At 56.9% G+C, this 27,948-nt stretch overlaps 1 protein-coding gene across 1 annotated transcript; it reads right to left on the minus strand.

Moving 5' to 3' along the window:
- Positions 1-19,811: 19,811 nt before the first annotated feature.
- LOC116755578 (transcriptional enhancer factor TEF-4-like) lies at positions 19,812-26,977 on the minus strand. Its single transcript, XM_032635226.1, is given in 7 exon segments — positions 19,812-20,069; positions 20,072-20,417; positions 21,787-21,888; positions 22,509-22,553; positions 22,667-22,678; positions 22,809-22,960; positions 26,881-26,977. Coding segments are annotated over 7 exon segments (1,011 nt in total). The 3' UTR covers position 19,812.
- Between the last annotated feature and the right edge of the window lie 971 nt (positions 26,978-27,948).

Below are 27,948 nucleotides of genomic sequence, written 5' to 3' on the forward strand. Positions count from 1 at the left end.
GAGCAGCTGTCCTGGAAGAAGCCAGGCCTGGGCCTCGGGTGCTGTCAGGTGGGAGTGGCCGGGGTCCCAGCAGCCCCTCCTGTCCCTGGCCTGGGACGCATCAGGCCGGCCTCTCTGCCTTGGAGTCCAGAGGCCGTCAGCAACTCAGCATCAGCGACTGCGTCACGGGCCGCAGGGACCTCCCAGCAGTTTCTGACATACTCAGTCGGACTAAACTTATTTATGTTTGTTTTTCCCTTTCCGGTGGTTTCTGTCAGCACTGGTGATAGATGGGTCCGTGTTGATGGATTTTTCAATCTGCTCCCCATAAAAAGATTATATTTTGACTACTTTATTGCTTTGTGTGGTGTGTGCGATCCTGGTGTGATAATTACTGAAGGAACAGCTACGGCCCTGCAACAGGTGGAGGAAGGACGCCAAGGGACCCTCGGTGCCCTTCCCGCCGTGTCCCCCTCCCCTGCCCGTTTTCTGGCTTTCCAGCCTTGGAATGAGAAGGTTCTCAGGCTGGAGAGGGCGGAAGTTGGGGAGACACACAAGGAGTCCTCAAATTCGCTTTCTGGAGTCTGGAATCCTCACCAGAGGAGGGAGGCTCCCCCACCCCCACTTCTCGACACAGGGATGCACAGCCAGAGATGGTGTGAGCACAGACACACGCACACCCCTGGTGGCCCTCGTCAGGCTGGGGTCCTGGATGCCAGCAGATCTCCTGCACTGGGCACAGGACCTGGCTGGGAGCTGGGGATGTGGGGCCACACCAAAGACACACTCAGGCTCAGAGGGCTGCCCGGGGACTGTTTCCTGAGCCACAGGCCCCGAAGGATCATACACGGAAGAGCTCGTCTTGGCAGGGAAGCAAGGCCATGGGCAGGAACCCGGAGAGCAGACCCAGGTGAGCCCTGGTGATGGGCCGGAGCCCTGAGAGCACAGGGTCGGGAATGGGCTGGGGGGTTCGGGATGCAGGATGGGGCCACACCTGTGACGCCCACCCGCATGTGGCCGGGGACAGACCAACAGGACCCAGGGGCAGAGGCTGAGGCTCAGGTCCCTCAGCCCGGCCTCATGCCTCCAGTGTCTCACTCAGCTTCCCCAGACTCACTTCCTCACCTGGAAATGTGGGTTCAAAGGAAAATGATGATTTTGAAGAGGACCAGCCCTCCAGCGCTGACTCCATGCCCGGCCCCAGCTGAGCACGTTACACACATGATGTTTTTTAATCTTTGCAAAAATGCTAAGAGGTTGGCAGGCCTTACAATCATCCTCATTTTGCAGATGAGAAAACTGAGGCCCAGGGAAGTTAGGGACTCAGCCATCAAGTGCTGGGCCAGGGTTCAAACCCGGGCAACTGGATCCAGTCATTTTACTGATTGGATCCAGTAAACGTATCTCAAATTACAGGAGGGCTTTGCAGACTCTACACTGCCTTCCAGAAGTGAAGGCTCCTCGCCTCCTGAGCTCTGAGTCCCAGGATGTCCTCCCTCTGGTATCACTTCCCACATAACTGCCGTGAAAAATCCCAGATGACTCCCCGTTTGTTTTCAGCTCATTAAAGCGCCCAGAGCACTGGGATTGAGGGTCCAGCCCGGCTGGGAAACACCCCCCAACCCTGCCACGTCCACAATGTCAATGCAAAAGGACCCGGCACCCATGGCTCTGTTCACCCCCTACCCCACCCCACCCTAGTTCAGCAGCCCCGATTCCCCGTCACCTGCTCACAGGCCTGCCAGGGAGTTTCCAGTGCGCTACTGGTAAGTAATTTATCAGTCATCCGTGAGCAGGGGCAGGACATATAAATATCTGTAGATATGGGCATGGCGAGCACACACGCCTGTGTATGTCTTTAAACCTTGTAAACCGTTCCTCTGATCTAATCGGGCATAAATTACCCGCAATGAAGGTGGCAGGTCTGCTTGCAGACGGTCCTTTAAGTCCCACTATCTCCACTAATAGCAAGGCTGCTGGTGTGCAGGCTCCATCCATTATGACTGTGAGCGGGTTGCTCATGTTTTTTAATGCAAAAGAGAAAAAAGATCCCTTTCTAAACATCACCGTGCGCAAGCCCAAGTCTGGGCCTCCCGGGGGGTGTAGATTTCCCTCCTGTGGCTCTGCTCTGGGGATTCTCTAACTGCAGTGCTGCGTCCAGGCAGCCCGTGGTCTCTGCGAATCCTCCTTCTGGTGCCTGCTCCTTGCTCCTGGCCCCGAGCCCTCATGCCAGTCCCTGGGGTCCGCCAGGAGCCCGACTCTCACACCACAGGTCAAAACGCCCCATCCGCTTTCCCAGGCCATGGAGCCCTATGCCCGCCTCCAGATTCCACCTGCCGTTGCCAGATGGGGAAATCGCTCCCCGAGGGAAGGCTGGGCCCTCTTTCCCCAGACCTACAGGAGATGCCCCATAAACGTTCCTCTAAGGAGCACCTGCCTGGCTGAGCCCAAGCAGAGCTGGAGACTCACGGGCAGCACGTCCCCAGGAGGAAGGGAGGTGTGCCTTTGCCTCGACCATACCTCCAGCTCAGCCCGAAGCCACTAGGACGGCTCTGGCCTGGCTCTTATCCTGGGATGGGGGCCTGGTGGTAACTACGGACCGCAGGCCCCAGACTGCTCAAAGTAAATGGTGCCCCCAAGCCAGGCGTTCAGAGGTCAGGTGGCCAAACGAGACATCGCAGAGGAGAAAGGCCGCCTCCCTCCAGGCCAAGCCCGAGCCACTGACCCGCCCTGGCTCCTGATACGCACGTGGGAGGTGAGGCCATCGCACCCCCTCCCCATCCCAGGAGCAGCCAGGAGCGGCAGTGTGACCCCAGCTCCGTCAATCACGGCTCGTGTGCCTCGAACCCTCAAACCTCACTCACTGTGCCTCAGTTTCCTCATCTATGAAATGGGGATAATGATCTAATTCAAGGGCTGTGCTGAGGATTAAAACAAGTTAACACACAGGCAAAGCACTTAGGACAGTGGGAATGGTGTGCCTCTCACGAGCGTTTGCCGTTATTATTATTAATTATTAGTATTCGAGTCCAGTCCGCTGCTTCCTACAACAGGACATACACACTCAAAACGTCTTAGAGTGGAAATAGCACATTTTTCCACCTCGCCTCGGGGCAGGGTCTGAGCTGTGCATGCTCGGGAACTGGGCTGCAGGTGATCCTGGGCTGCCGGGGCTTCTGGAAACTCGAGTTAGCCTCCTTGGCTCCAGCCTCTACGGCATTAGGATGCGGAAATTCCATCACGACGGTGCAGTTGGCCCGGCGCCGCCCCAGGAGGAGCTGCACTGCCGTTGGCACCTCCGCGTGATACGTGGTTTTAAAAGAACTCTTGTTCTCACCACCCCAGTTGGACAGGTCCACTCCCTGCCGACACTGCCTCCTGCCTCATTTTGAAACTGACCAAAGTGGCCCCAGATTCATCACTCCATCAACGAAGTGCACTGGTGGGAAGTACCTGGTGTGACGTCAGCCCCAGGTGAGCCCTGCAGAGCCCTGGTGGTCCTGGTGGGTTCTGGTGGGTCCTGCAGAGCCCTGGTGAGTCCCAGTGGGTCCTGGGAAGTCCTAAGGAGTTCTGATGGGTCTGGGTGGGCCCTGAGAAATCCTAATGGCTCCTGGCAGGTCCTGGTGGATCCTGCGGAATTAGGAAGCCCATGAGCGTGATGAGGATAGAACCACAGCTTGAAGCCCCAGCCTAGGGCTTCTGCCTACAGGTGGGAGATCTATTTCGTTACCCCAAACACCCCCTAAAGAGGCAGAAATTTGACTATTTTTAAAACCCAAGCTCCAAGGATGGGGAGGGTAGGACAGGGGACAGAGTGACAGCAGATGGATAAAAGCCTAGGAATCTGCAGTGCCCAGACCCCCCTTTGCTTCCCAGGCCCCAGGCCTTCTTTCTGCCCCATGTGTGAAGTCCAACATGGGGAAGGGAGGTGGTTTGGGTTCACACCTCTGCCCCTCGCGATCAGATGGTGGCTCAGGCCACCAGCAAGGAGGTGGCAGAGTCAAGCTCCCATCCCAGCCGGGGTAGCCCTTTCGTTGAGAACGTTCGCTAGTGATCCGGCCAGACCTCTTCCTTCTGAGTCGCTGTGGCCAGGGCTGGGGTCGGTGACACTTTCTCTGGATCCCAGAAGGAGGGGCGCTCCAGCAAAGAGCACTGAGATAATCTGTAGGGGGTCCACCTTCTTCCATTAGGGAAGCAGGATGCTGGGAGCCTCCCACACGTGAGGGAGGGGACTGGTCACCCCACTGCGCATGCCCACACCTGTCCCAGGGTGTGACACGCAGTAGGTGCTTGTGTGAGTTTCCCGGGCTGGCTTAGACAACACAATGTATTCTCTCACAGTCTGAGGCCAGAAGTCCAAAATCAAGGTGTCGGTAGGGTTAGTTCTTTCCAAGGCCTCTCTCCTTGGCTTGCTACCTCTTCACGTGGTCTTTGCTCTGTGCACATGCGTCCCCAGTGTCTCTTTGTGTGTCCTAATTTCCTCTTCTTACAAGGACACCAGTCAGACAGGATTAGGGCCCACTTTATTTATTTATTTTTTTTAATTTTAATTTTTATTTTTATTTTTTGCGATACGCAGTCCTCTCACTGCTGTGGCTTCTCCCATTGCGGAGCACAGGCTCCGGACATGCAGGCTCAGTGGCCATGGCTCACAGGCCCAGCTGCTCCACAGCATGTGGGATCTTCCCAGACCGGGGCTTGAACCCGCGTCCCCTGCATCGGCAGGCGGACTTTCAACCACTGTGCCACCAGGGAAGTTAGGGCCCACTTTAATGGGGTGTGCATCTCACAAGAGTTTGCCATTATTATTAATTATTATAAATAATATTTGAACTTAATTACCTCTTCAAATGCCCTTTCTCCAAGTACAGTCATATTCTAAGGTTCTGGGGGTTAGGACTTCAACATATGAATTTTGGAGGGGACAAAATTCAGCCCATAAGCGCACTCAATAGCTGTCTGTCGGATAGGTGATGACAACGACGAAGACGATGGTGATGATAAACAGTCTCCCTTGAGTGGACACTTGGTATATGCCTGACCCCCAGGCTAAGCACCTTATTTACCTCACTCATTGTCTCCTCAAGTCTTAAAGAGGTGTCACCAACCCTCTTTCCAGATGAAGAGAGCAAATCTCAAAGAGGATCAAGAATTTACCAAAGGTCACTACCAGGAACGAGAGACCGGACAAATTCAGGCCCATCTGAGTCCAGTCCCAGGTCTTATCCATCAAGCTGGGATGCCTAACACTCTGGGACACCTCCAAAAGTAACAGCCCCAGCTGCCGACCCACTACCATAGCCTAGCACTGTCCCAAGTCTTTTATATACTTCACGCCATTTAATGTGACCTTCCTAACAATTGTGTGAGATGGGCATTCCTTTTTTACAAATGAGATAACTAAGGCCAGAGACGTGAAAGCATTTGACTAACTGCTTAAAAGATAGATGGAAGGATAGATTGGTGGATGGATGGGTAGATGAGTGGATAGATTGTTGGATGAAGATGGATGATGGATGAATGGATGGATAGATGGATAGAGGCTGGATAGATGGATGTTGGATGGATGGATGGATGGATGATGGGTGGATGGATGGATACATGAATGGATAGAGGGTAGATGGATGGATGGATGGATGGTAGATGGATGGGTGGATGGATGGTGGGTAGATGGATGGATGGATGGATGGATGGTAGATGGATGGGTGGATGGGTGGATGGATGGATGGATGGATGGATGGAGGGTGGATGGATGGTAGATGGATGGGTGGATGGGAGGATGGATGGATGGATGGAGGGTGGATGGATGGATGGTTGATGGATGGATGGAGGGTGGATGGATGGATGGTTGATGGATGGATGGAGGGTGGATGGATGGATAGTTGATGGATGGATGGAGGGTGGATGGATGGATGGATGGATGGTAGATGGATGGGTGGATGGGTGGATGGATGGATGGATGGGTGGATGGATGGATGGATGGATGGTAGATCGATGGGTGGATGGATGGATGGATGGGTGGATGGATGGATGGATGGATGGTAGATGGATGGGTGGATGGGTGGATGGATGGTAGATCGATGGGTGGATGGGTGGATGGATGGTAGATCGATGGGTGGATGGGTGGATGGAGGGATGGATGGATGGATAGATGGATGTTGGATGGATGGATGGATGGATGATGGGTGGATGGATGGATAGATGAATGGATAGAGAGTAGATGGATGGATGGATGAATGGATGGTAGATGGATGGGTGGATGGGTGGATGGGTGGATGGGTGGATGGATGGATGGATGGATGTAGGGTGGATGGATGGATGGATGGATGGATGGAGGGTGGATGGATGAATGGTTGATGGATGGATGATGGGTGGATGGATGGATACATGAATGGATAGAGGGTAGATGGATGGATGGATGGATAGATGTGTGGCTGGGTGAATGGACAGTGGATAGATGGATGGATGGATGGATGGATGGTAGATGGATGGGTGGATGGGTGGATGGGTGGATGGGTGGATGGGTGGATGGATGGAGGATGGATGGAGGGTGGATGGATGGTAGATGGATGGGTGGATGGGAGGGTGGATGGATGGATGGAGGGTGGATGGATGGATGGATGGATGGTTGATGGATGGATGGATGGATGGAGGGTGGATGGATGGATGGATGGATGGTAGATGGATGGGTGGATGGGTGGATGGATGGATGGAGGGTGGATGGATGGATGGATGGATGGTAGATGGATGGGTGGATGGATGGATGGATGGTAGATCGATGGGTGGATTGGTGGATGGATGGATAGATGGATAGAGGATGGATAGATGGATGTTGGATGGATGGATGGATGGATGATGGGTGGATGGATGGATAGATGAATGGATAGAGGGTAGATGGATGGATGGATGAATGGATGGTAGATGGATGGGTGGATGGGTGGGTGGGTGGATGGGTGGATGGATGGATGGATGGATGGATGGAGGGTGGATGGACGGATGGATGGATGGTAGATGGATGGGTGGATGGGTGGATGGATGGATGGATGGGTGGATGGATGGATGGGTGGATGGATGGATGGATGGATGGATGGATGGAGAGAGGGAGGGTGGATGGACGGATGGATGGATAAGTGCCCCATCAGGTCTGTATCCTAGGCCACAAAGAAGGGCAGGGCTACGGAGATGAGGCTGACGGCACCACTGACCAGCCTGCAGTGTCCCTGGCTCAGTGTCCCTGGCCCAGCAGGTCTTCTGGGACAGGGCTTCATGAACTGTGATGCAATTGTAACGCAGCCCAAACATCTCAATGACACGGGTGAATATCCGGATAAGTGCCATGCTACAATTTGAGTTCCCTGGAAGAAAGCAGCTCTTACATGGTCACAAACGAGTCCAGCTCGCCAGGCGAAGAAATGGCAGCAATAAGTCCTGGGTCACGTTCACCTGCACAAGAGCTGGGCACAGCCATTTACCGTGGTTGAATCGTGAGGTTGTTTTCCTAGAAGCAAAAGACATCTTTCAGCTTGACTCCTCCCGTCTGTTGAAGATCTTCCGGATGCTTCAAATAGCTTAAAGTAACCAGGCTGAAATAAACGTCTGTGAAATTGCAAGGTTGTTGGTGTGATGGTGGCAGGAACCAGATGTGCCATGTCCCCACCATGTCCCCGTCAGCATTCGGAACAGGGCCTGGCCCAGGGTTGGCACCACTAAATGTTGGCAGAAAGAACGAGAGAAGCAGCAGCCAGCCCCTTCCTCTGTGCCCTCACCCTCCCGCCCATGACCTTTTCTCAGGCACCTCCCATTCTGTGCTGCTGTGGTTCTGCAGAGTGGGCATCCCAAGTGGGCCTCCTTCAGTCCCAGGGTGACAGGGACAATAAAGAGAGGGGTCTTACAGTCCACCTCTGAGCGGCGCTCACGGCTGCCAAGACCCCCTATAGGGGGTAAATCTGAGATCGCCCTCCTGGTCCTACACACAGGCTCCGGAAAAGCTCCGTGCACCCAGTTGAGAACATGGGTCGTGGCCGCTGAAGGGGCGGGGCAGCCACAGCACAGATGAGCCTCGTCAGAGACGGGCACTCAGGAAATATGGGGGGAATAAAACCATATTTGTGGCATCTTGGACTCTTCCTTCTCGAACTTACTCGAAATACGTCGGTATTTGTGTGATCCTAGTTTAAGGTCTGCTCCCCGGCTGTAGCTGCCCAGAAGTCCTTGTCTTTGCTTCTCCCTGACCCCCTCCCCCAGCAGCTGGCCCAGAACTTGGCACTTAATAAACGTATGAGGCTCAATGAGTAGATCGTGAAAGTACGGGTGAATTTTGTGAAATTTATCACTGGCATATAAGGTCTCGAGGGCAAAAACTGGGCATTTTCCATCTCAAGATCACCACAGTTTGGTGTAGTGCTTGAAGCTTGACACCCCGTAAATGTTTAGATTCTGAATTTTATTTAAATTTAACTGACCGGCCTCGTAGAGGAAAGGAGGACATATTACTCATAACTGAAAAAAAATTTAAACAAAAATTCAAGAGCCCCTGGCTAAGCAGCTGAGGGGGGGCATCTGGAAGGGAGGGTTTTCATAATTCGTATCTTAGAAAGCCGGACTCACCATTTCCTCCACATGCTCACGTTTAATTCAGTGGTGAAGGATTCGCATCTGCTAACAGAAGCAGCCCCGCCGCCTGGCTCTGGGAAACCGAGAACGCTCAGCCAGGGGCTGTGTGGAGCTCCAGCAACAGCCGGAAACGGGACGGGGTGGAGAAGGACCCTCAGGCTGGAGGGGAGAGGCCACGGGCAATTTTCTGAGCCACGACATGAGTGGATCCTGTGAAGACGGAGAGCCGGTCCCCCAGGGCAGACACGGTGGAGCCCCTCCAGCTTCACTTCATGCACCCATGGGTGCGCATATGCGACGTGGGCACACGCGTGCATGTGCATGGATGTGTACGTATGTGTGCATATGTGCGTGGTTGGGCGTGTGTACCTCTGTGTGCATGTGTGGGCATGGCCATTGCTTGTGCCCACGTGTGTGTCCAATCCCAAACCCTAGCCAGAGCTGAGCTTCTCACCCACGTCGCACAGACTGCCGTGGTGCCCCTCCTTTAGCCGCGGAAGACTGGCCCAGGGAAGGGCTTCATCCAGAGACGGAGCCGAAATACAGGGCGGACAGACTTTTACGGGGCAGCTTGGATGAGGAAAAGGCAGAGACCAGGTTCACAAACTTGTTTTCTGTGAAAACACACAAATTTAAGTCTAAACGGTACCGAGAGAAAGTCCAGAAGTCTTTCTGCCAAACCTGTCGTCAGACTACTTCTGGGCGGTGGGATTCAAGATGACTTTCCTTTTTCTCTTCACTCGCCTGCATTTTCTGTGTTTCTGCGATGGGTGTGGGCTGCTTGAGCTACTAGTTGAGATTCTAGGAGTAACCGCTCATTTTAAGAGCCTGTCCAGGAATGTCTCAGGAGCACAAGCAGGGTCCCGGGCCTAAGGCGAGGCGTTTGTAGAGTGACTTTTCCACATGCTTTCTGCACGGAGTCTCACCTAGACGGGGACGGTCACATCCACCACAAGGAGGACAGGGCAGAAGTGCTGGGAGGCCACTGCTGCCCAAGACCACAGGCCGGCAAGAGGCAGCACCTGGACTCAGGCAGGTCTGTCTCCCAGCCTGGGCCCTTGGCGGGTCCCCAGGAGGTTCTAGAAGCGGGGGATCGGCCCCCAGGGAGCAAGGCATTAAGACGGGGAGTGGGGCCCAGCACACTGCCTACCCAGACACGCTCGCTGCAGCTTGGCCTCGGACGCTGCCTGCTCTCTGTGAGATCCCAGGGTCCCTGACGGGTGCACGCCCACCCACAAGGCTACACAGGTGCGGGAAGCGGAGCCCCAAGGTGGGCACAGGCCTTGAACTTCTCCTGTCCAGAAGAGCACTGGACATTCTCTCTCACAGGTGCCCAGGGTCTCCCCAGGTGTAGACCAGCTACCAGGTGGACACCCCCCAAGAGACAAGGGGAACAGAGGGCTTAGAAGGGCAGACCCATCCTGGTGCCGCTTAGGGAGAAGCATCGCTGCCGTCGGGGTTCCTGTCGCAGAGCCCTGGCGGGCTCTGAGCTCTGCTTTCCTTCGCTCTTTCCAGAATGAGTTCTTTCTGCCCTCACCTCCTCCCACGGTCACCTCCCTGTTTTCTCCTCCACCAAACCTCTGTGGCTCCAACTCGGTGACGCAAAGCAAACCAGAGGGGATGAATTTTATTATCCTAATAAAATTTCAATGGATGTCATATGAGTCTGGGAGTTTCATGTCTGCACAAACCTTTGTCTCCATTGAGTCAGAAAATAAAAAATAAAAAGCCTGCTCCCTGCGGCTCTGTAGTCCAAACACCGTAAACTCCAAAGATTAAAGAGAACACGCTGGCGAGGCCCCTTCCCTGGTGTGGCTAGCAATGGCAAACAGGCCTCTGATTACATTTCCTGCTTGCAACTGGCGAATAAAATATTTAGACAGTATAAGCTGAATGTTCCAGGCCCAGCCGGCCCGCAGCTGTACTGCTCCGTGCAAATGGGAAGGCAGGAAGACAAAAAAAATTCAAATTAAATAAATGCCACATAAATGCAGATGTATCGTTTTAAAAATTCATCAACACTAACACCCTGAGCAATTTATCTTGGTTTCAATTTATTTGGGTCTTTTCTTTTAGATGAAAAGACCCGTCTAACGTCCTGAAGGGATGACATTTAAGCATGAATGCTTGAGAAATCCCATTTCCCAGTGTGTGAGGTGTGTCCCAGCAAGCCCCCGAGTGGGGAACCCCCGAAGTCCCTTCCGAGCCTGACTGACGGACAGAGGGGTGACAGCCAGCATGCCCCGTGCCAGCGCTGGGACCCGGGAGTCCCGCTCAAGCCTGAGCTCTGCCTTGCCCACCCGGGCTCTGGACATCAGCTCTGCCTGTGATCCCCCGGGCAGCCCCGGGGACACCCCAGGCCTCAGTTTCTACATCCGTAGTGCGCGGGTTCAGCAGGAAGCAACCGAGGGTCGTGCGGACCTTGACCGCACCCACACAGGCACCCATATGGCACAGTGCTGGGTGGACGGGCATCCCGACAGCGTGACCGCCCCCGGGAGGGGAAAATGTGCTTTGCAGGAGGCCACATCAACCGAACTGGGTGCAATCAGGCTACACTTCTGGGAATTCCTTCCTGTTTTGCAAAAAAGTAGAGCCAAGTGTGGGCCCCAGAGGAAAAGATGCTGGTCCCCAGCATCCAGCGGCCAGAGGCACAGTGGAAGGTAAAGGACCGACCTCGGGGGCCGTGGGGCAGGCGCCATGCACACGGTGACAAGCTGGCTCCGAAGCCCCATCCGTCGGAGCTGGGGCCTGTTCCCAGGAGACGCCGGCTCCACTGGGAAACCAGCCAACTGCTCCCCGCAGGGAAGTGTCTCTCTGTAGCCACTAATGGAGCCCTGCGTGTGCAGGATGCCGTCGGCAGAGAAGGGCATTTATAACACCTAACGCGGGGTGGAAGGGCTCAGTCACTGCGCAGAGCTTGGGAGGCGGCTGCTGGCAGGTGGAGGGACCGGAGGTGTGCAGGGGCCTGGCGGGGACACCCGGCTGTGGTCCATCATGAAGTCCCTAACTTTTTCTGGATTCATCCATCCACACTGTTCCCACCAACTGGGGCACCAAGGCCTTCAGGGAAGGTGCGAAGTGGGCAGGAAGGGAACGTGAAGCTCACCTGGCCGGTGGGCCGATTCCCTCAAGCTCCAAGCAGCGGGGGCCTCCAAGAAGTGCCGGGGGCTGTGCTCTGTCCCCGGGGGTCTCTGTTTATCTTCTGTAAGATGGATAATCACGGGCCCCCAGGGACTCCCTCCTGGCTTCAAGGACACTGGCCTGGCCGGGCTGCTTAGCGACAGACTTCACCGCTACCACCCTCCTCCTTCCCACCAGCCACGGTGGTAGCCAGGGCTCAGAGCCTAGGGCAGGGTCTGCACTCCCCTGCATCCCTCAGGGAGCTTCGGTTCCACAGAAGGGGCAACTCCTGCGTCTGATGGAGCTGAGGATGGCACGGACTCAGGGTCCCCGTGCTCCGGGCCGGGGCAGCAGCCCCCCGCCACACTCCCTGGGGTGTCCCCACCAGCCCCTAAGGCACCTCTGTGTAGAGGGGGCACCAGGGCTCCCACCCCGAGGGGCCACACCGAGACGTTCGTGGACCCCGGCACCGTCCCCGCTGTGCCTGACGGGTCTGTCCACCCTGCCCCTGTCCAGCTGCCCAGCTGTGGCCTGGGGAGGTCCACCAGCTCACTCAGAGGACAGCATCACCCAACGGCCTGGGCATGCTCTCCAGCTCCCACCCCAGCCCGACCTCCCTATGGAGTTACCTGTCAGCCTGCCTGCACTTGGCCCTGCGTTTTCTCCAGGTTCCTGGAGGACATGGGGGAGATGGGACTGCAGGAGAGCCTGGGCCCTGGCAGTCACCTCCAGCACAAGGGAGGCTCTGCCGTGGGGTCCCCGTGTTCGGGCCAGGACACAGGGACCGCTGGACAGAAGTCCAGGCTTGGCGACAGGATCTGCCCACCTTGGGGGGGTCCTGCCCTGCCGGAGTCTGTGCCCGCTGACAGCCAAGTGCCGTGCGCAGGTGCAGCAGGTCCCTGCCCGGGGGCCCTGGGGGCCCCGGAGGCCCCACCCACCCAGGCTTCCTTCAGCTTCTCAACATTCCCAGCTGCAGGTGTGGAAAGGCCAGGTGCCAGAGACAGCAGCCAGGTGGGAACTGGGGTGTGAGCCCCCCAGGAGGCAGGCTGGGCGGGTCCGGGGCGCTTCTGTGCTACAGATGGGTCAACCCAACCGAGGCTCAGAGAGGGCAGAGAGCTGGTCTTCTCAGAGCCCAGGGGGAGGGCTGGTCATCTCGCGCACCACAGGGCCTGGCCGGGCCTCCCACCCTCACAACCCTCCCCCTGCACACACAGGCACACGCGTGCACACACGGACACAAGTGCACACGCACGCACAGGCGTACGCACAGAAGTCAGAAGACACGCACACACATGCCCTCGTCCAGCTCCACTGGGGAGTGGTTTCCTGGTCAGAACCTCATTCCTCCTGGTGTGAGTGGACAAAACCCACACAGCCTGTTCCAAGAACCCGGCAACGAGGGGTTTCACACCCCCTGGGAGAGGGGGGCTCTGTCGCCATCGCGGTGCTGAGGCCTTGCCCTCCCCCAAGCCCTCCCGGTACCCAGACAGCCAGACAAGGGTTGAGGCAGCGCCATCTAGTGGGCGCATCCGGTGCTGCACAGGTGGGCCGGGGTGGCCACCAAGGGTGAAGCCACGGACCCCACCATCCCCAGGAGGACAGAGGATGGACGTGCGGAGTCTTCCCTCCTGTGGCCTGCATGGACAGCACCCCAAGGATAGCAACAGCCTCTGCACAAAGGCCCTGAGAAATGCCATGATGGAGCAGCTGGCATGTGAGCCTCTAAAAACAAAAGAATATGTGGCTTGAGTTCCGTGGAACCCCAGAAAGGCCTGCTCATGTGGCGACAGCTGAATGTTTGAAAGGACGGGCTTGGGATTTTTTCCCCCTGTTTTTTTTTTTGCGGTACGTGGGCCTCTCACTGTCGTGGCCTCTCCCGTTGCAGAGCACAGGCTCCGGACGCACAGGCTCAGCGACCATGGCTCACAGGCCCAGCCACTCCACGACATGTGGGATCCTCCTGGACCGGGGCACGAACCCATGTCCCCTGAATCGGCAGGCGGACTCTCAACCACTGCGCCACCAGGGAAGCCCTCCCTATTTTTAAAGATATTTTTTAAATGCCTAGCGACACCCTGGGAGCCAGTGCTGGGCAAGTGACACATGTTTAGATGCACGCGTGTCCCCTCTCTGCCCCAGGTCCTGCCGAATCGTGGCACCCTGGGCATGGGTAGGGGGTGGAGAAGGCCCCACCCTCAGATGAGGGCAAGTTGGAATGAAATGGCACGTGCAGGGTGCCCCCCCGGGGCTCTCACACCCACGATTATTCTGCAAAGAGAACAGTGTCCCTGATTGCTAGCGGTCCGTCAGCTCTTGCCTGGCGGCTGCAGGGCTATAAACAACCAGAGCTCTGAGCAGTCGCCTGGGGAGAGCATCTGCCTTCACCCCGAGACTCCGGGCCTCCTCTCCAGGACCCCGCTCACCTCGAGGACGGCCACAGAGTGGGGTTCTATGCACGTCAGGCAGACGTCAGGCAGAGTGGGCACCCTCAGTGGGGCTTGGGACACCCACCACCTGCTTGGACCCTCACTCCCTGTGTGAATGGAAGTTTGCTTTTCAGACACCATTGCTGGGATCCCAAATATACACAAGCCAGCACTAAGCGGGGACCTCAGCCTTGGGGGAGGCCGGCATCTCACGGCACCAGTAGGCTCAGGAGGAAAGACGTGGAGGGGACAGGCTGGTCATTTTTGCCATCAGATGTTAAAAGCCACCTGTCATGCTGGTGGACACAAGGAGGTGACACCATCAGACTCGAGAGAGAGCCGCCTGCCTGACAAGCACCTGTTCAGCCCCCGGACTCCCCCGCTGTCTGGCACTCGGTCGCAGGGCTGGGGATGGGGCGGGACGGCCTTTCGGGAGAGAAAGTGGGAAGCTGCTCCTTTGTTTTTGCACCTCGTCTCCTGAGGACCTGCACGTGTATGTGTGTATGTGCCTTTGTGTACATGTGAGTGCACGTGTGCTGCCCACGTGTGTACATGTGTGTGCATTTTGAGCGTGTGTGCATATGTGCCTCTTGTATGTGCCCACGTGTTGCATGTGTGTGCTTGTGGACACATGTGCATTATGCCTGTGTTTGTGTCTATGTGCCTGTGCGTGCGTTTGTGTGCGTGGTACACGTGTGTGCGTCTACGTGTATGCACGTGCATGGGAATGTCTGGGTAGCTCCAGGTGGAGGCCCACCACCCTGCCTGGGGAGCTTGAGCCTGTGAGGGCCTGAGGGCTCCCCCCATCCCCTCAACTGCAGCCCCAACCCAACCCTGATCCCCAGCAGGACAGGTGTCCCGGGTGAACCACCCACAGACGTGGCTGCTGAACCCACATTGGCCTTCGCCCCTGCAGGGACCATCCCCCCAGCCCCGCCTGACTCAGGGGCGGCCACCCAAGGACTGCTGGCAACGTGGGCGTCCAGTAGCAGAGGACAGATGGGGGTCTGTTTGTCCAGCTTCTCCAGGGACCCACACCTTCGACCACCCCCCTTGCTATCCACGTGGCGCTCCCAACAGGCTCTTCCCCCTGCTGTCTACACGGAGGAAGTGTTCCAACTCCCCGCACACCCTTCAGCCCTTGCGGGCGTGCAGACCGCCCACGGGGTCTCTCTTCTGCTCCCTGAGCTGCCATGCTCCTCGCTGAGCTGCTGCCCCTAGACGCCCCAGCCCAGTGTGTCGCCACACCGACCCCTGCGAGCCCGGCTCCCTCCAGGCCTCGTGGTGCCAACCCCTGCAGCAGCCGTCGGCGTGGACCTTTCCCTGGTGCCAGCCCCACCTGAGATGGACTTTGCTACCTGCATCCCTGCCAGGGCCCTCATCTGCTCTTTCCCTACAGCTTGGCTTCTTACATTAATGATAGGTTTGAAAAGGAATCAAACTGGTGTTCTAGAACATGCCCTGCACTGATTGTGTAAATAAAACTGTAGAATGACAAAAAAAAAAATCAGAAGAATTGGCGGCACCCCCCTGTCGCATTTCTCACATCCCCCTGGCTCCGCACCCACTCCCATCTGGCTTCCAGATTCCAAGGAGTTTCCACCCCCAGCGGCTCCACCCACCCCCAGCGGCTCCGCCCACCCCCACTCCCCAGGGCCTCCTTGGCCAGGGCCTCCAGGGTAACCGCTGGCCACCCACTCCGAGAACCAGGTCCCTCTCTGGGCTTGGGTGACTTCCCATCCCCAGTCCCCAGGTGTTGGTCCTTGTACCTCTCTGGCCCCTCCTCCTCTGTTGGCTTCACTGCCCCCTCGGCTGGCCCATCACATCTGGCTTGGGTCCCCACCTGTGCCCTCAGCTCAGGCCTCTCCTGCAGGCTCTGGACACACAGATCTGGCTTCTCCTTGTCCCGGAGACCCAGCGGTCCAGACGCCACCTCCCCGTCAACCCCATCCACCACCAAGGCTATCAGCCATCTCCCCTGGTCCCCATCAACCCCAGCCACCGCCTTCTCGCCCCGCTCCTATGTGCCTCCCCCGCCCCGGCTGCCTTTCCACCCCGACCCCTCCCACGGACCCACAGACAGATTTCTGTCACGGCACAAACCTTCCGTGCCACCCTCCTGCCGGAAAGCCTCAGGGCTGGCCCGTCTTCTTAGGACACAGCCTGCTCCCTGCCAGGCCCCACCCTAGCCTCACCCCTGCTCTTGACACCTTAGCGCCCTGGCGGTCCTGTATTCCCCACACTGGCCACACTCACTCCCACGACCAGACTCCGTTCATGACACCCCCTCTGCCGGGAATCCTTCGCCCTCCCCCACCCCCTGTTAAAATGTCTCATCCTCCAAGCTTTAGCTGCAGTCACTCCCAGCGAGGTGCTCTGACTCCCAGAATCAGCAGGTTGCTCCTGGGACACGGGGCTGTGTGTGGTGAGGGGTCACATCCATCGCCCGGCATCTCCAGTGCCCCTCAGAGGGGGACCGACCGCATCCAGGGCACTCACTGCTGTGTCCCAGCCCCGCCCGCAGCCGGCACACCTGCGCTGTGCAGACGGCCTCCAGCCCGCGGATCAACACCCCTCCCGGGGGGCCAGACCCACTGAGACACGTGGGGCCCTCATCTCGCTGTCCCACGGGAATGGCTGGGAGAACACCTGCACACAGGCAATTCAGAACATAGGACAGGATGTCTGAGCCCCCGTACTGTGCCGTGGACGCGCTGGACTGTCCTGGTTCCGCCCTGAAGAGCTCTGATCAGGACTCCACCCAAGTGCTCAGCAATCAGCAGCATCTCCTGGGCACAGCTCTCCACATCCAGGCCCCGAGGAACCCCTTATTCATCCTACAGAAACTGGACGGGGCTGGGGCCGGGCGAGCCTCTCCGCCTCAGCCTCAGCCTCTGCGTGGCGGCCATCTGGTTTCAACTCAGACATCACCCATTGGTGAAGGCACCCAGGACCCCATACTAGGAATGAGGGATCCTGCCCTTGCCCAGAAAACTCGCTCAGGTTTATTTTCTTGTCCATCGCAGCAGCAAATCATCCACTCCTTTCGTTCAACCACTTACTCCCTACCGTCCCTCCCCCCGCACCAGAGTCGTCTACTCCAGGCCGGCAGGTATTTGGGATCCTGCACCCCTTAGGCACTCAATACATGTTTGTTGAATGACTAATGGAAAGACTTTCGGGCCTGCAGACAGTGGCGGCCCCAGGAGAAATCTCCCCTGGGCTTGGGGAGCTTGAGAGCAGGCGGTGTGGGGTGAATCCCTCGAATCCCCAGGCCTTCCCCAAGCATGGCCAAAGCCAGCTGACTGAGTCTCCAGCAAGGACAGAGCTGGGTTCCAGTGGGTGACCCGCCTCTCTGATCCTGTCTGGACCCTGCTGCCCAGAGCCTTAGGCTGCTCACGGCGGGGCAGCTTCATCCCAGGGAGCCTCGCTCAGGAAGCCTGCCCCAGGAGAGTCGCTGGTGGGGACACAGGGCTCAGACCCCTTATCACCAGTCCCTGCGCTGGAAACCACAGATGGGGAAACTGAGGACTCCTCCAGTCAGGACAGGGCACAGGCCCAGGATAAGCCCCTTGTTCCTCCCTGGAGGCCAGGGCTGCATTTCTGCCGACCTCCTCCAATTGCTCCCGTATCCTGCCCACTGCCTTCCCGGCAGGATTCAATCTAGCAAGTGGTTGTAGCTTCTCGGGTTTACCTCCTTCCGCCAACATCATGGTCTCTGATGGCGTCTGACTCACTGTAGCCGAGACCTCTGTGAAAACTCGGGAATCAGGGGAGGCAGGGGAGGCCTGCCTTCCGCCCTCCTCTCCAAGCGACTCACCCCCAGGCAGGGCCACCAGGCAATATTCCAGGGAGACCCTTGGGCGGAGGTGCTGCTGGCCCAGCGTGAATGACCCCTAAGCACACGAAGCCCCCAGCCAGGCCTCTGGTGCCACTACAGACCCTGAGGCCCTGGAGCCTAGAGAAGCAGCCGCTGCTGGATCACAAAGGATTCAGCCCTGGAGTGGGATGCTGAGGACTCTTTCAGCTGCAGAGACCCCGGGGGGCCCAAGTGGGGCCCGGAGAGAGCCAGCTCTCCCTGAGCCCAGGTGAAAGGGCCTTCCCGGCCTCCAGCTCAGAGGTTCCCCAACAGCCTTCCATCCCGTGCCCAGCTGGCTGTGACGGTGTGTCTCTGGAAGTCTAACCTCACTCTCTCTTGTTGCAGCTAAAGTTCTCTCCAGAAGCCAAGATCCCCAGGAGGGCCCTCAGTCCCGTGTCTCAAACCCGCGTGCAAATGGCTCATGGTCTAAACGCACGTGGGGCGTGCCCACGGGGGCCAGTCCCCCAGCACACTCTGCCCAGCAGGGACATGCGGGGACGGTGCTCATGGTGAGGGGGTGGGGGCCCGAGGGGGGAGCAGCATACCCAGGGCACCGGCCTCTGGTCCAGACATGCTGCAAACATTAACCTCCTTTGGTCTACACTCATCCTTCCAGTGTTCCCGTCCCGCCCTCAGCTTGCTCAGGCGCTGAGCTGAGTGAGGGCCTGAGGAGAGAGAAGACCCAGGAGCTCGGAGAGCCCAGGGGGTATAGATTTGTGATGGTCCCCAACCCAGGGACAAGCGGCGCAGGCCCAGGGTCAGGGTCAGGGTCAAGGATGCCTTGGCCAAGCGAGGCACAGGGTGGACCACGGGAAGAAAACACTGACTCCCAGCTGTGCTGTGCCCTTTCCACAGAGGAGAGACTGAGGCCCCCAGGCCGAGGTGGTGTGCGGGCTACCACGAGGGCGGGAAGGAGGGCTCGGCCTTAGCAAGATGCAAGTCGTGCCTGTGCGGCCTCGGCCTCCTCCCCCACGCCCTGCCCCGTGTCGGCCGTCCCCGCAGATGCTGGAGATGTAGCACCTGCTACAAAGCCCTGGGGCAGCCAAAGACTTGGCCGCCCCTTAAGTGTCAGGCCCTGGAGCTCCACTGTGCTCCCTCCTTGGAGCTGCCAGGACCACAGGAGCCCCCTTAGTGGGCTTGCAAAGTGCTTCTTTTTTTTTGGTAAAATAGCTTTTTCCTCTGTCAAAACACAAACCAACACACTTTAGGGGGAGGGGAGAAGAACGAGGCAACACAGTCTAGCCCCACGGCTCACTTAGAGGAGGACGTGAGATTTAAAAGCTCACCCCACTGCTTGCCCAGCTGAGAAAATGTCACGACCCTAACGCCCACTTATAACTATCTCTTGTCATATATTTCCAGGGCCCACCTGGCTCTACTTCTGCACAGAAAGGGTTAACCTTCAAAATTCAATATCAAGGTCCCGGGATGGGGCTGGTAAGGAGAGGCAGCTTGGGAAGAAGGGGGGTGCTGAAAAACAGAGAGGGACAAGCCAATGTGTAACTGGGGCCCTCCAAGACCTCCAAAACAGAGAAGGGGGAGGATGCCTGCCAGAGACAGAAACCAGTGCTGTGCCAGGGGCTGTCTCACTCCTGTCCCCAGTGTCAAATGCTCTGGAGTGATCTGTCCTTTCAGACACCCCTGTGAGGTCCCGATATCAGGATGCATCCTCTCCTCTCAGTCCCAGCCCATTCAGCTCACCACCGAGCTTTAAAGGTCCTAAGAGGGAGCAGCCCAACCCCTGCCCCAAGTTAAGAAGCGTGAGGAAAGCTGGAGATCCTTCCTGGGAGGAGCCACTTCTGGGGTCCCCCTTCAGTCCCTGACCAGGCGGTAAATGTGGTGCTGGGCCCCCCGCTCACTGGTGGAGATCTCGAAGACATAGGCGGTGCAGAGCAGCAGGTCCTGGGTGTCTCTGTCTGTCACCACCTGGAGGATGGTGCGGTCCTCCAGGACACTGGTCGTCATGTAGCGCTGGGGCAGCTGCCACAGCTTGTGTGGAAAATTCACCAGGTACTCACGCATGGGTGAGCGCAGCAGGCAGTGCACGAACCTCCCGTCCTCCAGCTGGCACGCTCCGTCTCTACCTTCTCCACCACCTGCTTGCCAGAGGAGCAGACCTTGGAGGAACAGGTGAAGGTCATGTGCTCCAGGCTCTCGTGCTGGCTGCTCACTCCACAGAAGCCACCACTGCCACCGCCGGCCCCCACCTCCTCGCCACTCGGGCCCCAGTCCAGGTCCGCCCAGAACTCGACCAGGAAGGAGGCGTTGGGGGGCCCACGATCATACAGCTCCCGCAGACCACCCTTTATCTCAGGGAGTGTGTCATAGATCTGCCGGACGTCCACACTCTCGAGGGGGGGCGCTCCGGGGCTGGGGCAGGGCTGGCTGATGTGTACAAACAGGTGCCTCCGCTCAGCCTGCAACACCACCCCGCAAGTATGCGCGGTCTGAGCCCCAAATTAAATTGGAGAGAAACTGCAGGAATTTAAGAGACTCAGTGAAGTCGCCCGAGGGAGCAGGGGTCAACCCAGCGGCCTGGAACCCAGGCTGGGCTCCCCCCGGGGCTGCCAGCGGCCACAGCCAGGATACCAGTCTGTGCACGAGGAGGTGTCAGGAGCCGCCAACCATCTCTATCCCCGTCCACTCCTGGTATGTGGGCAGATGTTCCTCCAGCGGCAGAGGTCAGCTACCTCGAACCATGATGCATTCGGAGCTGTGCCTCCTGCACCGTACGTCAGCCCAAAGAGGTGTGTGAAACCGTGAGAGTTCTATTAAATCTACCACCCTCATAAGTAATGGCGTGACTTTATAAAGGAATTAATGCAGGCCAGGTTGGAGCTGAGTCTGGCCTGGGATCAGGGCTCAGCCTGCAGAAGGAAGAGGGCTCAGTCTGGAACTAGGGTATGAAGTGACGAGGGCTGAGCCTGAAGCCTGGATCGGGGCTGAGTCCAGGGGAAGGACTGGGCTCAGCAAGGGGCCCCAGGCTGAGAGGCGGAATTTCTTCCCGGAACAGCCAAAGCCCAAGCCACCCACGTGATCCTCTTCTTGCGCTGCGAGCGGCAAGATATTTTCACCAGCTGCCCGATGCATCGCCCATAAAGCCATAAAGCAGGAACTGACTGAAATGGCCCTTTCTCTGCCTGTATCCTCGGGCATAAATTTAAATACAATGGCAATCTAAATGCCTGCGACTCTTTGAGTTGTCCTCGTGGGGCTGTCTCTCCGGGCTGCGTGGGGAGACAGAATGCCACCCTAAACCCGTCCTCCTGTGCCACACGGGTGAACGTCGGTGGGGGTGGCAGCGGGGAGGGTGGGCAGCCCTTGGCAGATGGAGCCGACACGTGGGACCGGTGCCTTCCCCTCTGCTGATGCCGGCTCCCAGGGGGACAGGAGAGACGCTGGGTCACCCGAGGGAGGGGCTGCACCTCCGTCCACCTGGGAAAATGGGGAAATACACAGCATCTCTTTTGCACGCCCTTTGTAAGACTTAACAGGCACTGAGCAGACTCCCTACCCACGGTAAGTGCTCGTAAATATCCTGCGTGTCTCCGCCGGGTTGAGAACCCACAGGGAGCGCCGACGGGGGACTCAGCTGATCCAACTTGTGTGGAGCACCCTTCTCAAACCCAAGTGTGTGGAGGAACCCCCAGAGTGCTGGCTCCACCCCAGGTTCTGAGCCAGCAGGCCTGGGAGGGGCCTGAGAACGTGCATTCCTAACAGGTTTCCAGCTGGTGCCGCTGGCACGGGGACCACACTTGGAGACCTGCTGTGCTAGAGAAAGCTCGCCCGGTAGCGGTGACTCATGAGCAGCAGGCGGGTACGGGAGGGCAGGAAGACGGGCGGAGGGCCTCGCTGCGGCCCAGGCCGGAGGCGACCAGAGGGCTCTGCCTGCGTGGGGGCAGGGAGAAAGGAGGGGCCGCCATGCCTTGGTCCGCCCCGGCGCCCCAGCCCTGCCCCAGCCCTGCGCATGCAGAGCCCCCTCGCGCAGGGTACCCTGTGCGCACAGCACGGGCAGGGCACGTAGATCAACTGCAACCTGGCCTCAGGCTCCTGCCCACGAGCTCCTCCCTCACGGCAGCAGCCTAGACACAGGCTCCACGTACCGGTGGACAAACCAAAGCTCAGGAAGGTGAGGACCCACCACGTCCTCTGGGCCAGGGAGTGGCAGCTGCTCCCCAAATCCAAATCCTGGGCTTCCTTCCCAAGCCCCTCTCCAACCTTTCTCCCTGCAAACTCAGAGACTGAGCTTCCAGCCAGGTCTCAGGTACAAGCCCTGGTGTTGGGGGTACATGCCAAACCCACGTTGCCCTTAATCTGGTCCCGACAAGACTGGACCCTCCCCTCAGCCTCCATCCTCTGGACGGCCAGGCCACCCTGTTCCTGTCCTCCCAGTGCAGCCCCAGAGGGAGGAAAGCCATCAGGACATCACGCTGTCGGGAGCAACGTGGCTTTTACGGATGGCCTTTGCCAAGATCCGCAGCCTGGCACAAACAGGCAGAGGCCCTCACCAACAGTGAGGAAGGAAACTTGGTCACAGGATGAGCTCCCGGGACCTGCAGGGGGGAGGGAATGGGGGCTGATCTGGTGACATGGGTGGGAGGTGAGGGCAAGAGCCAGCTGTCACGAGGGGCTACAGGCTGGCGTAAGGACAGGTGTGATCGGGTACCTGAAACGCTTCCTGTGGAGCAGTGGGCAGACGTGAGCTCAGCGGCATGTGCACTCAGCTGTGTGCCCTCAGGTGTGCGCTCACAGCCATATGAGGAAAGGCTCAGGGGCTTGTAGAGGTTTTGCAAACAAGAGGGACTTACTGTTCCACAAGCAGAATCAAGGGTCAGAGTGTAGCTGTGGGCAGGGCTCAGGGGCTCTCTCTGGATCGGGGAGCAGTGATTAGCTGAGCGTCTTGTTGGTCTGGGCTCAGAGTCAAGGTCATCCCCCAGCCTGGGTGCAGAGTCCTCCATAGCTGGAGTCCAAGGTCGAGCATAGGTCAGGGCAGAGCCTATGCTGTGGACGGCTGGACACGAAGGAGGCAGGAGAACTTAGCAGGGAGTGCCCGCGTGCAGAGTGCAGCTGCAGGGCCCAAGCAGCTGGGCATAGAATAGATTGGGTGTTCACAGGCAGTGGGGTGGGGGGGATACTCCTCCTTTGACTCAGCCACGCCACTTGTCTACAGTCTGGCTACGGTCACTCAGACCCCTCCCGGCCCGAGGTCAATCCAGTGCACTCTCTGAGGGGCTCGCCAGTGGGTCAGGCTTCTCTGACTCCATTTCCTGCTTCCACCAGGCCCACCAGCCTCCACCAGGCCCACGGGCCTCTGCCGGCCCCCACCAGCCATCCATTAGCCAAGATGAGTCCCCACCTAGATCCGTTCTACGTCACCACCGGCCCTGACCTGCTCCCTTCTCTCTGCCCTCTGCCAAACCAAACGAGGGACACACACCCCCAACCCTGCAACACACCACCCCTGAGGACCGAGACAGAAGGTGGGGACTTTAGCTGGTGACGCAGGGTAATGACAAGGGCAGAAGAGGGGCGCTGGAAGCTGCCACAGCAGGAGATGCACAGCTGACATCTGACTTCCTTTTTCTAGAAACCTCTTGGTCTCCCTGGAGAAGAGCCCGATTCCAGGGTGAAGCAGGGTAAGCGCCTGGAGCATCCTGTGACGTCAGAAAGTGAAGGGGGCGGGGCATGAGGGCGGGGCAAGGAGCCAAAGGCAGGAGCTCCCCCTGCTGGAGCAGCCTGGGAAAAAGATAAACACCGGGAGTGTTACATTCACCCATAACAAAGCGAACGTCTGCGAGCCCGCACCGGCATTAACAGATAACTGGATAAATAATTAAGTGGAAGAGAAGGGACGAATCTTCCCTAGAGAAGAATTCTAATTAACACATGTAGAAGGAATGAGGGGAATTGGATACCCCATGAGCACACCGCTGCCAGCAAGACCCACCAACGGCAGCTCAAAATCATGAACAAAAGGTTTAAGGAAAAGGAATGAATTGTAAAGTCTCCAATTACTTCCCTCAAAGATATTTATTAGTTATGAAGAGAAAAATAGTAACTTTCCGGTAACTTTTAAAAATGTAACTTTGCAATAGAGAAACCCGACAAACAACCGGTTGATGGAGGGATCAAGATTAACACCACCTAAGACCTACAGACATCAGGCCCTCCCCACGTGACAGCTGCAGGGGGCGCCTCCCTTCTCTCATATTTCCTGCCCAAAATGCAGAGCCCCCATCTAATTGTGGAAAAAGAAATAGTTGACAAACCCAAATTGGGGCACATTCTATAAAATAACCGAACAGCACTGTCCCAAAGGCAGAGACATGAACAGAATGAGGGAACAGCGCAGGCAGAGGGCTCAGGAGAGCAGATGACAAAATGCAAGGGGCCGTCTGGGGCGGGATCCACATCGGATCCTGAAACAGGGAAAGGACTTCAGTGGAAAACTGGGGAGCCCGCAGTGAGGTCTGTGGTTTGGGGAACAGTCTCACACGCACGGTGATATCTTCCCCTTGCTGACTGTATTACAATCAGGCAGGGATGTTAGGGAGGCTGGGCGGGGTAGTATACAGAAGATCTCTGTCCTAGTGCACAACTCTTCCTTTTATTTTGAGATGATTTCAAGTGAAGAAAGCATCTCCTTGGCCACATTTGTGTGCTTGGACCCCAGCCTGGCCCGGAGCAGCTCAGTCTTCTGTCTGCTTCTCCCCTCCCTTCCCCAACCCCCCACGTCCCCCAGCCATCCCTGAGCAGAGCTCTCCCTCCACAAGCAGCTCATTCAGGTGTGTTCCCCAGTGAAAACAGTTTCCTCCCCGACAGGAGATCTGGCACTAGCCAGCAAAGAAAACTTTCTTACCTGAGAATTGCCAAGCAGCCCTGAGGGGCAGCCCCACACCCACTGCCCCCAGTGGGACCAGTTCCTGCCTCTGTATGCCATGCCCTAGAAAGATGACACCTGCAGTGGGCAGGCCAGCCCTGGTAGGCATCGCTGTAGCACTGGGCCAACTCCTAGCCACTGGCAACTCTGTTGGTGGCTGCCGTGGGGTCAGGCATCCAACCTGGTCCAGGATGACAGGTCACATGACACAGGCTATAGCAGCCTTTACATAAAAATCCTTTCTGAAAAAAAAAATGCCCGCCCAAACTATTCTACCGTCTCCCACCTCTCCTTCTACCTAAACCCATCTCAAATTGTCCATTTAGAAATTTCTTCTAAAGGATTTCCCAATGCTCCCCAGTCCCCCTTTAGGGAATTGCAGGATGGCCCCAACAGCCAGCCAGAAAAGAGAAAACGCAGCCACCACTCGTGGCCTCACGTCCCCATGCTGCACCCAGAAGGGCCCCCCTTAGGCTCCGGGAACACAGAGAAACACCCCCGAACTGTAAGCCTCTTGTCCCAGCCCACGCCCCACCCCAGTCCTCCGAGAACTGCAGCGCCCGAGTCATTTCCATCCAATCAAGGCGGCAGCAGGAGGTATCTGTGAAACACGCCGTATGACTTCACAGTGGGAAATAGATTAATAAACCATTATGATAAGCCAGCTGATTATTAGCATGAGAACGAGGCTCTGGAGCTAATTGAAGCCATCCAGCAAAATGTCAGCGCCTGCCTGGGGTACGAAATATTCATCGCACCCAAGCCCCAAGCAGAGAGCAGAGGTTTGTATGTACCTTTCCTTGTATGGCCAGTGTCAGACGGGGCTCCTTCCCCTGTGGCACAGTCAGGGCCATGGCTCAGAGCCACCTACTTACCGGGGCAGTGGACTTCTCCAGAGGGGCATGGGGTTTGGTTACAGATGTGGTCCTTTTCTTGATCCACTTTAAGAAAAGACAGAAATTCTTGTGAGTGTAGAGAGCTTATGGGATCTCACCTGGGGGAGGACATTTGTCCCTGGGAGGTGGGGTTCAGGGATGCCTCTTCTGTTGTATTTCAGCTGTGCTCCCTGAGGGGCCTGCCGCATCTGTTCCACAGCCTGCAGCGGTGCCATTCTTGACCCTGGAGTAGCCCTCAGCCACTTCCCTCCCCTGACCTTTCCCTCCCCGTTGCCTGGCCAGCAGCCAAGAGCTCTCTCCTCCAGCCAGGGGTCTTCAGCCAGCTCCAGTCACTGTGGGCGTGCAGGACAGGCCGGCCCCTGTGTGATGCCTTGTCTCCACTAAAGCCAAGAGGGGGCAGTTTCTCAGTCCCCCACAACGTGGAAAATATTAATGGCCTCTTCCCTACTGTCATGGCAACCACACTTTTTACAAAGTAGGGCTTCCCTGGTGGCGCAGTGGTTAAGAATCCGCCTGCCAATGCAGGGGACAAGGGTTCCAGCCCTGGTCCAGGAAGATCCCACATGCCGCAGGGCAACTAAGCCTGTGCGCCACAACTACTGAGCCTGTGCTCTAGAGCCTACGAGCTACAACTACTGAGCCTGCGTGCCACAACTACCGAAGCCTGTGCACCTAGAGCCCGTACACCGCAACAAGAGAAGCCACCGCGATGAGAAGCCCGCGCACCACAACAAAGAGTAAAACCCCCGCTCGCCGCAACTAGAGAAGGCCCGCGTGCAGTGACGAAGACCCAACGCAGCCAAAAATAAATAAACAAATACATTTTAATAAATAAATAAATAATTTAAAGTATCCAACCTTCTATTGTGTGTTGGATGTGAGATTGACATCAATTTTTCTAACACCAAAAAAAAAAAAAAAAGCTGCTCTATGCCATTTTTTTAATTAAGGTAAATTAAAATGCCTCTGGTTTGAAGATATTTTAAAGACTTTTGTGACAGCCTGAAGATTGTTACTGCCCCCCTGGGTCTCCGGCTGATTCCAGCTGCGACAGCGTCTGCGATCTGCCCTCCGGCCAAGACCCCGGGGGCAGACGCCCCCAACCTGGCATGGGGACAGAGTCCCAGAACCCGCCCTGAGACCTGGACGCTCCCAACTCCCGCTGGGGGTCGGAACGGATGCTGCCTTTGGGGAGCGCCATGCCCGGTGCTTATGAAAAGCCAGATTTAATAGACATGCCACCTCCAGTGGGTGCAACGAAGCGACACCAAAGAGTGGAGTTCCGATCCATCTTACAGTGTGGGTGACCTCAAGAACAGGGTGCTGGTGGAGGGAACCAGGCACTCTCCCCCACGTATTGTGATTCCACTTGTAGAAGAGGCAACTCCAAGACAGAAAGCAGATTAGTGGTAGCCGGGGGCTGGGGCAGGCATTGGAAGGGAGCGCTGGTGGGGACGGGGGCTCCTTAGGGGCAGCGCGATGTTCTCCAATTGATCGTGGTGTTTGCACAGCTCTGTGAACGCACTAAAAATCACTGAAATGTATAGCACATGAATTATATCTCAATAAACCTGTTTTAAAAAAAAAAGAAATCACTATACAGAAATAACGTATTTATTCTGAAAAAAGAAATGTATAAACACATATACCCTCTTACCTAGCGATTCCACTTCTAGGAATTTTTCCTAAGGAAATAATGAAGGACGTGCACATAAATGCTTTCATACTTTAAAAAAGACATTAAAGTGTCAAGTGAGAGGGCTTTGAATAAATTACGGTGCTTGCATTCACTAGAACACTGCACAAATGGCGACTTAACTCAATGTGGTAGAAACGCATCTACTGACATGGATGTGTGTTCACGATAAACTGTTGAGTGAAATTAACAGGGAACAAAGAGCAAATGTGGATCCTGTCAAATGATATGCCTCGCCTACATGGGAGAGCGGTCGCTGAGTTATACACAGGGGCTACTTCCAGATAAGGGCTTTGGGAGGATTTTCTCCCCTCCTTCTTTCAATTCTCAGGATCATCTAGCTTTTCCATTTTGACCTGTGTTACTGGTGTAATAAACTGGTATGGGTTCTTTTTTGGAGATGGCCAGAGGGAGGGCAAGTAAAGAGAAGGATGGTCTGGTCTGAGCAAACAGAGTCTTTGGGGGGAGCAGAGCAG

This window comes from Phocoena sinus, chromosome 6, assembly GCF_008692025.1.
Source record: "Phocoena sinus isolate mPhoSin1 chromosome 6, mPhoSin1.pri, whole genome shotgun sequence".
NCBI classification, from domain to species: domain Eukaryota; kingdom Metazoa; phylum Chordata; class Mammalia; order Artiodactyla; family Phocoenidae; genus Phocoena; species Phocoena sinus.